The sequence below is a fragment of the Equus przewalskii genome, chromosome 2, assembly GCF_037783145.1.
Source record: "Equus przewalskii isolate Varuska chromosome 2, EquPr2, whole genome shotgun sequence".
NCBI classification, from domain to species: Eukaryota; Metazoa; Chordata; class Mammalia; order Perissodactyla; family Equidae; genus Equus; species Equus przewalskii.
This window is the reverse complement of record NC_091832.1, coordinates 112,911,146-112,926,757: the sequence shown is the minus strand read 5'-3', so window position 1 is coordinate 112,926,757 and position 15,612 is coordinate 112,911,146. Positions and strand designations below refer to the sequence as shown.

Genomic DNA, 15,612 nt, shown 5'->3' with positions numbered 1-15,612 from the left:
ATGTTCCAGACCGAGGGACACTCGGACTGACAGACTTTCACACACATGGGTGCATCCCCATGGACTGAAGGGCTGCAGTGAAAGCGTAGAGGGAATCCTGGACACCTTGCACAGAGGCTTCGTGTAGACAGGAGAAGCAAGTCGACATGTTGGTCACGAGGTGGCAGTGACACTAGATGAAAGGGATGCATACTCTTACAAGTTTAAGGTATGCACGGGTGACCCAGAACTTACAGCCCAGGACAATTGGGTCTGAAATGTATCCATACGCTTTTATCAGGGCTGAGGCAGGTAGATAATAAAAAAGTAGTCTGATAGCCATTGGCTATCATAATCTTGTACGTAGGATCTGAACCTAGAATGATTGTGAAGAAATTATATAACTGTTATTTTCAGTTTCATCTCTGAAATGGGGAGAAAAATATTCATTTATTAACTCATTTGTTCATTCACTCAGTCACCCATTATTCACGAAACACCTACCATGTCCCAAGCACGCTCATTTTCACAATGATAATAAAGATTAAGAGAGACAATAAATATAAGGTCCAGTACCTGGCACAGAACGAGTGCTCAGTAAATGGTCGCTATTAACATTTTGTTGTGCCTGCAAGGATTCCAGGGCAGCTTGATTAATTAACGTAATTATGCAAACCACCTGTGCCATGCCGACCCCCCACTAGAGTGCTGGGCAAGGTTGGCTTCACACTAACCTTGACAGCAATGCCTCACAAAGCATGGATTACAGGGTTTCATCTGAGTGGAAGTTTAGACCAGAATGTTAAAAAGAACCTAATTTTTAAAGACTTTTTAATTGAAAGTGGACCACTCAGCTTCCAGTGAAACCTTCTTTTCTCTAAGTGTGCTCTTCTTTGGCCAAAGCTGTGCTCTCAAAGGAATGTAAGATTGAGGTTTGCTTTCATTGACTTAGCATCCCTAAAGCCAGCCCAAAGATTATCAGGGAGGTCGTGACTAGCAAGCAGTGTTATGATCCTCTGCAGCTTTCAGTTAAACGCATTTTACTCTTTCTCTTTCCCAGGGAAGAATTCACTCTGATAACACTGTTTCTCATTATAAATCTTCTCTCAGCATACCCATTTTTAATGCTAATTGGTGAAAACACCAAACAGTTAGAATGTGGCATCTGTCGGTCTTGCTCTTTCCTAAGCTGGTCTCTTTCTGTTTAGCTCACCATAAGGTGTGAGGGAGTGTCGGGCTGCTGCTGAGACTGCGCTCCAGATAAACAGGCATCCGTGACCATTTGGTTGTAAATAAGATTTAAGAAATTCCAAACGAAGGCTAACCTAATTTTCCTTCTCCTTCTGCAAATCTCCACCCGGTCCACCGCCACCGTCATCGACAGAACGGCTACACGCCTTTGCACCAGGCCGCCCAGCAGGGCCACACGCACATCATCAATGTCCTGCTGCAGCACGGGGCCAAGCCCAACGCCACCACCGCGGTAAGGGGGCGTGGCTGCCCCTGCCCACGCCGCCCGTTGTCTGAGCTGAGTTCAGATACGGCCCCCTTAAGTACGCCCCCGCACTCTGGAAAGCCCGGGCTTTCTGGAAGGCCTTTCCAGAAATCAGCAGGACTTGCTGGGAGTGCTTGGCCAGGGAGGGAGTACGGCCTGACTCAGTTGTCTCTTGGGAGAGCGGGGCCCCGCACTCCGGCCGCTGGAACGTGCTCTGACTACAGCTGGCTCTCAGATGTGAGCGCAAGGCCACCCCTCCGCCCGGCCTTCTTAAGGGCGCACAGTTTCCGAGGCTTAGACAAAGCTCTTGGGGATGTGGAGCCATTGAAATGTAAACTAAGCGGTGCAATTAAACAAACCGGCATGCCGAGTGGCCTGGGCGGGAGCCTGAATTGCTGGCTTGTGTTATTTCCCTGCACAGTGAGCCTCTGCACAGCTGTAGTTAGAGATGTTACTGTGTCCCCTGTGGTGACATCTTACCTGCAGCAGATGGCTCGGCCTGTGCTGAGGAATCCGCGTTCTTGGTGCTCGCTAATCGTTTTTGGAGGCACCATCCTCTGTGCAAGAGGTACTTTCCTAAGCAGAATACAGTATTGGTAGAGCTATTTGACAACCTCGGGGTTAAAGCGTCAAGTGCTTCTTATTGGAAAGCGCAGGCAGATGCAGCTTGTTGTGTTACCATGGTGACCTGGGCTCTAGTCTAGAGAAGTTACAAAGACGATTCAGATGTAATGGTAAAAACTAGTGATTTTCCTAAGCTGTGCCTTGTTTTGGAAGGAAATGCTGGCTCATGCAGAGCCGCGGGTGAGCTCATTGGCTCCCATCGCCGTCCTCCCTCTCAGTTCTCACTCTTTCTCTCGTTCACTCTCTTCAGAATGGCAACACGGCCTTGGCGATTGCTAAGCGGCTGGGCTACATCTCCGTGGTCGACACCCTGAAGGTTGTGACGGAGGAGGTCACCACCACCACCACGGTGAGTAAGAGGGACTGCTCTGCTCAGCTTCGGCTCCAGTGTGTGGGTTTTCAAGCCACATAGTTTTTCACTTACAAAATGTTTTGAGCTTTTAGTTTTGAACTTCTTTTGGTGAATATGTTGTAGAACATGCATAGAGGTATGCAGATGTAAATGCATTCACACAACTAATGCAGGGGTTTAGCTTCCTTTAGTCAACATAAATCCATATAAAATGTATGAGTGAAATTTTATAATGCTTGGTTCCTTTTTCTGTGACTGGCTTCTTTTTTTCTGGCTCCTCTGCGCTGTTGCTGTGGTTGGGTGTGACACTTGCTGCTGGCGGGTAGGAACACTCCACAGCAAACTTCTCACCTTAACCAGGAGCTCAGGCAGCCCCTGGAAAGACCCTGACCTCCGAACGCTATGCTCACACGGGGTCAGATGGGTCCCCGTGAGATCAGGTCATCCTTACTTTCTTCTTAGTTCTGATTATTATTTTTTATTCAAAAAGAAAACTGAATGTGTTTAGTAGGTAAACTCTATATCATGACAGTACATATTTAATTTTTTAAATTTTTTGCTGTTTTGAATACGATGCTGATTCTGTAGGAGAGAACAGTGATCATCATTGGCCTTTGCCAGAGAAACTCTAGAAGTGATAATAATGAGTGCTAATGCTCTTGCCACTCAGTTGGAGCAAAGCTTGAAAGAGGCCTCATGAGAGGGAGACTTCCAGTGGAAATGCCATCTCTTTGCATTTATGCGTTCATTAACTTTTCCCGTTAAGCTTGAACTCTAAGGACAACAGCTGTTTAATTTCCCTTTGTAAAGTAGGAAAGTGGAGCAACAGTAGAACATTAGATGTTCTTTAGAGACAATAAGATCATAAATCAACAAATCAATTCTGAATGAGGTTCTAGTAAATGCCCCATGCTGGGAATGATGCACATAGAGTTTTAGAACACTCAGTTCTTTTGGTAGATGTGAGGAAAAAGAGACAAATTTCATTCTTCAGGCTGACAGCAAATCCCTGTTGACATACATTGAGGTAAATGCAAGACAGTTGGTTTGATGTGAAGTTTTAAATAGAGTGGAGTATGATTTATTAATGAACTGCAGGACACAGACTGAATTTAGATGGGAGAGAACAGCACTGGTTGTTTTCTTCAGAACCTTTGGCCAGCGCACCAAAATGTTTTTAAAGTATAGCTTTAATAAATTATACAGGAAAAAAACAAGTCTTGTCACTACCTCGCACTATACTTCTGAGTCACTTGGTACGGCTGAATCAATGGCTTTTTCTTACTCTATGATTTCTTATACCAGGAAAATCTTCATATTAGGGATCTATACATATATGTCTCTAATGTGGTGTCTTTGAAAGAATGTGTACGTCGCAGATAAGTGAAGCCGTTAGTGGCCAAGCACATCTGTTTTTAAAAGTCATGTCTTCTGTCAACTTTGTAACCTTGTCCATTCTCTGGTAATCATGTTTGTACATTTTTATCAAGTTACCACCAGATGGCAAGCTTGCATCTTTTTTGCCACCTTGACCCACTTTTCTTCCATTCATTTCATTAACTAATTCATTCCTTCAGTATTTACTAGATGTAAAATACGTGCTGGATTCTGTGCTGACTGCTGAAGAACAGTACTCCTCCCCGCCAGCAACTTACATGTAGTGGGAGTGGAGAATAAGACTGACGTTTGGTACGAAAATAAATTCTTTTAACATCAACAAAACTATAGAACTTACACATCCAGTTTCAAAGAGATCTCAGGCTCACAGCTGTTACTTAAAGTGAATGACTTTAACTATACAGATCTATATTTTGAAAGAGGAGCAATTGGCTTTTTAAATACTATTGCTAAACAAGTTCAGAAATGAGGCATGTGGTCCTATGTCCACCACATCTACCTCTAGGGGGATTCAAAACCTCCTCTGAGAACTCTCTGCGAGATTTTTGCTTTTCTGGTACCTTGTTCTCTACGCTGTCTAGCTGAGCTGACTCCAACAAAAACCACTCTACTTAGAAATCAAGTTTCTAGGTGAAAAGCCAACAAACAAATATGAACATAGTAGCATGCCTGCGTTCAGTAGGGGTAATAAGAAATCATTGCCCATATTAACTAAACAAACACCCCTTTATCTAAATGGGTGGTCTTATTTATTTGTTGGTTACATGTTTTGGTGCTGCCCTATCTTTACTTTCTGCCTCTCTTAGGATTGGATCCTTTCCTTAGAATTATGAGTTTTATCGTTTTGTGAAACAGAATTTGGGGTTAAGAATTGGAAATAGGAACTTATTCCTGTCTGTTATGTGAGTCTTCTTACTTTGTAGTTCCTCTCTCTGGGAAGAGATTTTTATTTTTTTTCCCCACACATAATGGTGTTATTAAGGATATTAAAAACAATAATTAATATTTAGTAATTACAGATATGCCAGACATGAAGGGCCGATCCAGCATTCAAAGCTAGCTTGTCAGATCCCAAAGTCCGTGTTCTTAACCACTCTGACATAACTGCTCTTGGCTTTGCTACAAGCAGCTTAACTGGAATCATGTGAAAGAAATGTTTTCACCTAATTTTCAACTTAAAAAAAACTCCACTTAGATAATGTTCTTTATTGATTTTCATGAAAGCATCCTATTCAATTTCGTTTTCTAAAGTCTGCAGATTCACTAAAAATAATTTGGAACTAGTTGCTGGTGATAAGCAAGTAGCACAAGACCATTTAATAATTATGTAAAATTAGTAAAATTAAATTTAATGTTATTATCATTTCAGTGTAGTCGTTGAACTACAGCTGCACAACTAACGTGAATTTCACATCCTTGGCTTCATACAATGTGCCATTTGGGCAGCCAAGTGAGTTCTCTTTCATCAGAGAAAGTTTCCTTTGCTCTTGCTCCGTCCAGAGTTCTTTCTCTCAAAGTATGAATAAAGTCATTGTGTAGAGAGAAGGGTCGGGCAGCGGTTTGTAAAGGAAAAGTCACTGCCACAGAAATTTCTGAGACAGTTTGGAATTGTGGTTTGTTTCCTTAACCTCTGCCTTTCCGACGACTTTGAAAGACCCAGCAGGGGCTCTGAGACTGTGAGCCTTCCCCTGGGCTTACGGTCATTGTATACTTGCTGGAATGGACATCAAAGGGATAGGAACACATTTGTGGCAGCAGAAGCCAACAAGCTCAATCTCCTAATACAGTTTGGAAGAACTCTGAGATATGACTCATCCCTCTACTTATTGATCAGCTATCATCAATTATTTCTATGATTTGCATAATTTTAAAGTGATCATGTTTCATGTTGTGTATAATCATTGATATATAGAGCATAAATTACCAAATAAACTACTAAAATAAAAATATTATATTTATAGTATCATTTAAACCATTGGGGAATTTTTTGACAAGCAGTTAAGAAAATGTAAATATTCAAAGTCCTAAATCTTATCTGATGCCTTAAGTCAGTTAAAATGGGAATCCTAAAATGGCAATGCAATAAATACACATAAAGTCATTTGACACATTTTGAGGTGGAGTCAAGATCTTTTCTTTGAACATAGGTCCATTGACCAGAAGGCTAATTTGTCATTCTTGCATAAAGAACATTAGTAATACATACTATATTGTGTGTGTGTATGTATTTTATAACATCCATATCTATATAATATTCTGTGTATTATCTTAAAGAGACACTATACTGAGTGCAAAACCTTTTTAAACTTTTGGCACATTTTTTTCCAATCTGTTATCATTGTCTGAACACACCTAATTGAGTAGCAGTTATTTTTGGTGACCCACCTTTGTTGAGAATTTCCAAACCATTTACCTTAGTTTTTATAGAAAAATACTATTTATATACTATTTATTACAAAAATTATATTAACATGTACACTTGGTATAAATAGGTTTGGGTACAAAACCAAGTTTGGCCTGTCACTCCACCAATGGGAGCCAACGTGTGTGGGCATTAGAAGGTGGCATAGTAGCCAGGATCACTCATCATGCTTTGGTGGCTTGATGAGGATGTGGTACAAAGGAAGTGGTTGACCAAGGGGATGTAAACCATTCCTCAGTAAAGGTCAGTAAAGCAGACTTTTACTTTTGCATAGAACAGACCAGATATTGTCCATGATTTGTAGAACAGCATGTTAAAGGATGCTTTTTTTTCTACATCTTTCCCACATTGTGATAAATATTAAAAACCCGTTATTAACTCTTCCATCTAGCTTATCCTATTTGTTTGTTTGTATTATATGATTTAATTATATCCTGTTAAACTTGTGCATGGTGCAGGACTCATTTTAACTTTTAAAGTAGTTTCTAATCTTGACCACAGAATCTTAGATTCTATAGCAGAGGGAGATGCCCATGATCGTTTAATTATATCCTTATTTTCTGTATACTATTCAGATGGAGTTGCATAAAACCATATTTATCTTCTGATAATCAAGTTTTCAAAAGATACTTTATTTAAAAGGAAAACGTATATTCATTTCTTGTAACATTACTAATGTGTAGGAAGACCTATTTGTTGTCCATTCAACAAATATTTATCGATGGCCTTCTAAAGGTCAAGCATGACGTCATGTACAAATGCATGCTATATTTACTACATTGCATATAGAGGGCATTTTTAATATCTACACAGAAAATGTCCATGACCAATATGATAACTGTGTGTTACTTTTCCTGTTGCCACCTATAGTTGCTGATAATAACTTTGATAGTATTCAGAGACCAAACTAAGGCAGTTATTTCCACTCTCACAAGTTCAAAGAAAATATAGTCCCATTGTTAGCCTTTGAAAATAAAAAACTAAGAATGTCAGGCAATATAACTTAATCATTTAAAAAGTATTTCCATCAATTATTTTCAATTGGAGGAGCATCCTCTTGTGGAAATGTTTCCTGTGGAGGGCAGATGCTCTGGAACAATTCTACAAAAATGGATTTTCTGGTAGAAATGGATTTTCTTGTAGATATCCTTTTGCATTTTTAAGTCATTTTATTTACACTTAGATACTTATTTTAAAAGTCAAAGTTTAATAGGATGTCATTGTTTAATAGGATGTCACTGTCTCTATCCTATATTTTAAATGCAAATCACTTTTCTATGATTTATGCACTTTCGTAATCCAGGGAAATGATTTGCAAATTGAGCTACACAATACACCCACCTGAGGAACTTTTTAAAAATACCTCTTGGGGCTGGCACCATGGCATAGTGGTTAAGTTCAACGCACTCTGCTTTGGCAGCTCAGGTTCACAGGTTCACATCCCAGGCACAGACCTACACCACTCATGAGCCATGCTGTGGCAGTATCCCACATATAAAATAGAGGAAGATTAGCACAGATGTTAGCTCATGGCTAATCTTCCTCAGCAAAAAAATATAAAAAATTAAAAAATCAAAATACCCATCGCTGGGCTTTGTCCTCAGGGATGCTGATTTAATTGGTCTGTGATGGGACCCAAGCAAGAATATTTTTTAAATTCCTCTAATAATTTTAATATGCAGTTTGAGTTGAGAACCTTTGATATAGAACATAGGTTGCAATTTATCTGTGTTAAATTTATAGATTAATATTAAAATAATAAAGTGGTGTATTGTAATTGTCTTTTTAAGTTTATTCATTCAACAAATATTTATTGACTGCCTATTATTCTCCAGAACTTTGGGTGGATGCTTTTGTCTTTCCTAGTTTGTTTTTGGTGAATAAGACATTATGGAATTATTTAAACACCATAAATAACATGTAGGGGAGCTGAATTTATTACTCTGGTCTTCAACAGTGCCTTAGTCTGGGTAACATGTGACTTTCTTGGCTTTGTCCTATTTTTCTTCCTATTCCTTCAGTGTGCTAGTACCCAAAAGAAAATCTGTTTAGTCATTATGTGAATTTTGCATAATTTTATCTCATTGATTTATTCGATATATATTTGAGAAGCACCTACTATGTTTCGAGTTCTGTGGAAACAATCTTACTCTTTAATGACTCACACATTCGGTTGTGTTTGATGTGGCATACACAAGCTGTAGGGTACATAGCAGCAGATAAACACAGTTAAACAAATAACTTCATCAGGGAGGATCAGGGAATGTTTCTCCAAGGAAGTTCCATCTGATATGAGCCAAGAAAAGAGGGGAAAGAATATTTCTAGTAAAGGAAAGAATATATGGAAAAACTCAGAGGCGTGAGAAAGCATGACCTGTGAAATGGTCGTAGCGTGGAGTGAGAGGTGAAGTTACCCTGGCTCTCCTTACTGCGTCACCAGGGGTCTTCTGTACCAGTTTATTTTGTTTTTTTCCTAAAGAAAATGGGGAGCCACTGAAAAGTAATGCATATCACATTATGATTGAATGAGTCCCTCTTAACACACAGATATTATACGTGTATATGTGTATATATTTTCAAACTAATCAGTTGAATTTCCCTGTGAATATATTTGAAGTTCTCTACTGCTTTTGGAAAGAAAGAAATTAGTGATGGGTCCTTGCAGCCATTCAGACAAGTCTGTAATATGTGTGTGGCAAAGCCTAAAAACCTACACAATGTGTTTGTTGTATTTCGGTGGCTTTAGCTGAAGATTTTACTCTTATTTTGAGACATTCATTTTTTAAAGTTCCCCTAACAATGCCAGCAGATGCACTTAACACATTTTCGGTGCAGAAACTAGAGATATGAATTGAGACTCAACTGTTTTTGGGTGACATTTAAAGTCATGAGATTTGGATTTTTATCTTTCTGTCACGGTGGTATCCCTGGTGTCTAAAATCATGCCTGTCATGCAGTAAGCACTCAAAATGTCTCTTGAGTGGCTGAATAACTACAAAGCGCAGAGGCCCTTCATTTTTGAGATTAATTTAATATTGAATTACAATAGGGAGAATAGCTAATATTTATTGAATACTAACACATGCCAAGCACTGTTCTTAGAGCTCTTATATATATTATTTCATTTGATCTTCATAACAATTTTATGAAGTAGTAGTATTATCCCCCTTTTACAGCTGAGGAAGTTGAGGCATAGAGAAACAAGGGGACTTGCCAAGCCTCATAGCTAATACCTGCTGAAGGTAGGACTTGCACCCAGGCAGCCAGATTCCAAGAACCCGGTCCCTTAACCTCACGTCGAATATCAGGAATGGACAGCAGTGACTTGACAACTCTGCCGTGCTCTCCCGGAAGGCAAATAAGCAACACCCCGAGTTGCAGCCCAGTGAAACACTGTCAGGATGATTGATTCTCTTGTCCCAGAAGAGATGCATTACATTTTCCACCCAAATAGTTTTTGTCTTTCACATTGTTTATAACTACTTCTCCAATGGCTTGGTTTTTAATAAATTGCATATGTTCATTGCTTCTTTTTAAAGCTTTTTTCTGGAGACATTACTTCGTTCATTTTAGGGAAGCCCTGAAAATAATTTGCTTTCTCAGTGTGACTAATTATTTTTGCCCTTGCTAAAGAATTTATTTTTCAAATGGGAACTCAAAATAATGAACTTTCGCTTGTACAACTTTACTGGAGTAAATGATCACTTATCTTCGGAGAGAACAAATGAATGTTCTTGAAAGAGAATAAGCTTCCAAAATAAACTTGAGGAAGAGATGGGATGCTCAGGGCCCTGCGGCTTGCTGATGCAAAGAGGAGGACTACCTCTGTGATTCTTTTGATCTTTTGTTTGATTTTGTTTTTAACTTGGGCATTAATGATTTTTTTCTCTCCAGACCATCACTGAAAAACACAAGCTAAATGTTCCTGAGACGATGACCGAGGTTCTGGATGTTTCTGATGAAGAAGGTAAGACTTTCATTCAAATTTCCGTGACATCTGCTGTGGTCTCACACAAGGGCAAGCCATTTTCTTTTTTCAGTGACTAGGCTGGTCAGTCGGTGAGAATGACAGCATCTTAACCTTTAAAGTCACTTTTTCACCTTTGTTTCAATAGATCTACTTTTGCCATTTGGGGGAGGGAGGATTTGAACAAGAATGTTTTCAACCGGTATTGTCTTGAATGTCTCACTAAATAGTAAGGCTGGGAAAAGGGGAAGAAACTGGAGATTGGCCATGTGTTAAAATTTCTACCTGATAATATGATTGTTAATAATATATGTTCTAATTATGTTAAATACATTTTTTATTAAATGCCCTAAAGTGTGCCTTAAAGTATCTGTGGTATATTGAGAAATGTCTGCTTTCTGACTGCTTCAGATGTACAGAATATATTTTACATCCAGAGGATAAGAGCCATAGAGAAAGTTAAAAATAGCATGGCAGTAAGTCATACAAATTCAACATAAGAATTTGGTTCTTTAAGTCAGAAAATATGCCCCCTGTAGTTTTAGAATTGATAAAACTTTTCTAAGGCATTGAGTGGATTTCTAAGTCCTGAGAAGCCTGTTGCTCTGGGGCTGACCTGGGGGGAGGGGCAAGGGAGACGGAACATTGTGTTAGACGTCCCCCTAGCAGGGTTTCTGGCTCCCTACCTCTACTTCAACTAGAGTAGTTGACTTTTCTTTTTTTATTTGAGGTTTAATTGACATTTAACGTTATGTTAGTTTCAGGTATACAACGTAATGATTTGGTATTTTTGTACACTGCAAAATGATCACCACTATAAGTCTAGTTACCATCCAGTAGTTGACTCTTCTTGACCAAAGAAATCTGCTGCTAAAAAATCATGAATGCAGCACATAAAGTATGCAACCAAATTTCGATAGTACAGCTCTCAGTTAAGTCTATATATTTGAAAAATTATTGCCATAAAAGATGGTACTGGGCCCAATGCTAATTACTTTTGTGGAGAATTAGTAAAGGTATTTCTTTAGGTTCTTCCAGATATAATCATAAGGAAAAACTTTACACTGAGATGTCCTTATTTGGAACCAGTTTGTTAAATCAACTGTTGGTAAAGGCGTTGCATTATCTCAGCTTTTAAAAGAGCTTATGACAAGAATGAACAAATGTTGGGTCAAGTGTATGATTTTGAGTAAATTAAAAGGTATTGCCAAAGCCAGAAGTTTCAAGTATTTATTATAATAATTTTGTGTTCCATCCTAATACTTGCCAGCTAGTTTCAGCATTCATATGTGCATACTACATTTTGTTTCATGGGCTCATCTTTCTTATCTTCACTTGTATGTCGAACAGCTTTAAAACAGTTTGGTGACCAGTTTATTGATGGGGAAGTGCTTAGCGATTCAGGTACCTTTAGAGGAAATTGTTGGAGTGAGAACTTTTGTTTGCTTTTAGTTTTTCTTAACTGGGGAAAAGCAACTTGCTTAATACTAATCTGTTTCTTTTGAAATAGCATGTGTAATGTGGGTGGAAATATGTATGTGTGCATTTAAGTGTGTGGATTCTATTAACCTAGAAGCTTAAAGCCGTGAATTGCTTATGCTCTTAATGAAACCTATTAACACAATTAAATTATCTGATGACAGCTTGAAATGAATGCAGTTAACATCATTCTTGGGTGAAGGTATATTTTAGGTGTGGTAAAAAAATATATTAAATTAGTAGTTATAATGTGATTTTTTTAAGGTAGCTAGGAATAGACATAAAGTAACCTTTAAAAATTATTTAAAAATTATTCCCTATATGATGAAAAAGAATTTTGTCATATAGGGAAAATGGATAATACAAAATATTCTATCTAGCAAGTAGGTTCCAATGTACATGTGGTATGACTTTAAGCAAACTTGTTACGTGAAAATCTGAATTTATAAATCAGATAAATTAGATAGTGATTATTTAACTAAAAAATAATTTTTTATTTCCAAAATAATTGTTAAAGGATTCCAATAGCTAATGCATTCAAAGTATTTACTGGGTTTATAGAAATTCCATTTATATAAAACAGCCTCTTGGACCTGCCCGTTGCATAATATAAGATCTATCTATAACATTCTGTACACTTTTATTAAAACTGTTACATATTAAAAGTTGTTAGTGATAAGAACTCTTGATTTGAGAAGAATACTGGCTAATGATCAAGAATTTTGTGGTGAGAGAAGAAAATTTCCATTTTTAGATATAGCCAAAAACTTAACATTTTTTTTCCCAGAAATAAATTCAAGTTAAATAATTTTTATGTAAAGGATATATTTGAATATTGTGAAGCAACTTTTTAGTGCAAAGAATTAGTATAAAGGGATTTGGCTGGTTGTCATTGCCAACCCTTTAATGTTTTGTGCCATTAAAATGTTTTCATGGAAACTACTGTCACTCATATGGACAGAGTGCAGCCGCATGTGTTTGGAAGGTATTAGCCAATCCCTGTTTTCTTTATAGGTCTACTATTTTAATGATAGTGTGTGTATCAATACTCAAAATAGCATTGAAGCCAAGTATAGATATCCTTTCAGGCTAACTTGCTTATCTTGGTTTATTCCCATGCTCTTGAGATCTGTGTCCTACAGAGGCTGGTCATAGCTAAACGTGCCACTATCATTGAGGAATCTTGTAGTTTCCAGATATCAAAATATGAACTTTACTTAAAAAGCCAGTAATACACCATCACTATACAGTTAGTAGGAACGATTTTTCACAGAATTGGAATAATTGGAGAATACAACAAAAAAAAGTTAAGTCCTAAAACCTGGGAGTCAGAACTCTATTAAGTGAATATATAGGTAATGACAGAGAAGGGGTTGTTCCAAGTATAAGATACAATAAGGAAGTTCCTTTTAGGTTTGTTATGATGCAAGAAAACAGGGTTTGCCTTTTGTTCATTTGTTTTACATCAAATAAGTAAGTTGATATAAGGAAGTATGTTAGGGGCCAGCCCAGTGATGCAGAGGTTAAGTGCACACATTCTGCTTCGGTGGCCCGGGGTTCGCCGGTTCAGATCCCGGGTGTGGACATGGCACCGCTTGGCAAGCCATGCTGTGGTAGGCATCCCACATATAAAGGAGAGGAAGATGGGCATGGATGTTAACTCAGGGCCAGTCTTCCTCAGCAAAAAGAGGAGGATTGGTGGCAGATGTTAGCTCAGGGCTAATCTTCCTCAAAAAAAAACGTATGTTAGAGTATAACCATTCTTCCACAAGCTCTCTGAGTTGTGCAGAATTCTTTCCAAGTCTCATAGAACTCACCTCAAACAAATAAGAGCTAAAAATCTTAATCCAACATCGTATTTTAAAGGAGAGCTTCCTTCCTCCCTCTTTCCTCATTGGCTTGGGTAGGGCAGCGGTTGTACTATTTGCTCATATAGGGAATTTGCAGAGAGAAGCAGATGGGCAGAGGGTGAGGTGGGAAAAGAAGATGAGTCTTGTTTTGGATATGCTACATCTGAGATGATTATAAGAAATCCACGAAGCAATTGAATCCAGGATGTGGAGAAGTCCAGGAGGCAATTAAAATACAAATGGGGAGTTTTTTGAGAGAGGTCTGGGATGGATACAGATTTGTGTATAGTCAGTATATCGGTGGTCCTTGAAGTCTTAAAAACACGTGCTAATATGTCAAATAAGAAGAAAGGTCACTTGGGAAATATCAACATTTAAGGAGAGTGGAGACTGGGAGGAAAGACTCCAGAAATAGAGGGAAGGTCAAGAGAGATTTGTGTCAGAGAAATTCAGGAGGGTCGTTTTCCAAAGAAGAAATCACCTCTTGGCCACTGGTTAATTTGTAAAATTAGCAAGCATCTGTTTAGTAGGTTTGACAATGAAAGGAAGAGGAGTCAGTGTGAAATAAAGAAGGACTAAGAGTTGGGGGAAGAAGTTATTGTATTTCAAAGATGGCAGAAAGATGGATGTTTTATCTGTGGAAGAGAAAGGGCTGACAGAGAGGGGAGGTTGAAAATGAAGGGCCTACCAGACAAGGTATCTAGGAAGATGGGAGAAGAAGAGGATCCAAAGGCAAGAGTGGGCTAGCCTTGGACTGGGAGAAATCACCTCGCCTACCAAGATGGGAGGCAAGGATATGATTGTCTTATTTTGGGGGCACATTAAAAACATTTAAAACTTTGAGCTGTATGCAGAATTTCCTAGTTATGGACCAACTTGGGCAATTTTATTTTTTCCCCAAACTGATTTTATATTCTAGTAATTTCTGCAGGCATTTCTGTTTTCCACCTCACACTGCTGATGTGAACTACTGAATAGCATGTTTTATACACAAGTGCCCTGGGAGGGAAATTTTACGGTAGCACCAGCAATATTAGTACCCAAACATGTGCCTTTCCAGCTAAATCTAACATTGAGTTGGGATCTGGCCCCTGATACCAGCGTTTAGGGACTTTGCTTCTTTGGGCCATTTCTCTCTCAGACGTAATCAAGACACCAGGATACAGTCATACATCGCTTAAAACAGGGGTACATTCTGAGGAATGCATCGTTAGGCGATTTCGTCATTCTGGGAACATCATAGAGTGTAGTCACACAAACCTAGATGGTGTAGCCTACTACACACCTAGGCTATATGGTACTAATCTTATGGGAGCACCGTTGTATATGTGGTCCATTGTTGACCAAAATATCATTATGCAGCGTGGCTGTCTATACCTAAGGCCCTCACAGGTGTCTATGAAACCCTGAACTTCACATTTAGTAACATTGAACCAGGAGAGGATTTTTTATGTAGCAGCTGTCTTAGATAACATTGTCACAAAACCATCAAAATGCAGAAAATGAGGAAGACTGTAAATACGGGCATCCCCTATCTCATGATCTCAGCGTAAGCAGAGGTTTTTAAATTGTGCCTTGACTCATCACCAGTTGCAAAATTTGATACATGTGATGAAAATTTGCTCTTCAGATTGCTTTCTTTCTGTCTTCTAATAAGATTCCATATACGCGAGAGGGGCAAGGCTGAGTTCTGGTGGTTCATCTGTGTGTTCTACAAGATGCAGCTGCGACACTGGCCTTGTCTTCAGCCTTAGAGTCATTCCAGCGAGGCTTCCTTCCTTTCTTTTTTCTCCACTCTTTCCTTCTCTCTTATAAACCTTCTCTCTACCGAGGGATGACAAGAGGGGAAATTGAGAGGAATAAAACAGAAAACTTGTAATGTAGGCCCTATTTTATTAAGGAGTTTTAAGAACCAAGAAATTGAAGCTTATTTTGAGTTACGTTTGTTCCTTGTGACCCTCTTGGCTGCTAGGAGACTGTGATGGGAACTGGCAGATTAGGAGAAGCAAGATGAAGGGCAAAAGCAAATTGACTCTGAGGAGGGAC

At 38.7% G+C, this 15,612-nt stretch overlaps 1 protein-coding gene across 50 annotated transcripts in view; it reads left to right on the top strand.

Moving 5' to 3' along the window:
• The window catches only part of ANK2 (ankyrin 2), a 619,163-nt gene that overhangs the window by 532,752 nt on the left and 70,799 nt on the right, over positions 1–15,612 (top strand). For 46 of the 50 annotated variants that reach the window (XM_070609318.1, XM_070609330.1, XM_070609320.1 and 43 more), the window contains 3 exons: positions 1,364–1,462; positions 2,349–2,447; positions 10,165–10,237. In XM_070609318.1, coding sequence (XP_070465419.1) covers positions 1,364–1,462; positions 2,349–2,447; positions 10,165–10,237 — 271 coding nt within the window. Of the gene's footprint in view, positions 1–1,363; positions 1,463–2,348; positions 2,448–10,164; positions 10,238–11,587; positions 11,642–15,612 lie in introns of all 50 variants that reach the window. The other 4 variants (XM_070609316.1, XM_070609315.1, XM_070609313.1 and 1 more) reach the window with 1 other exon arrangement.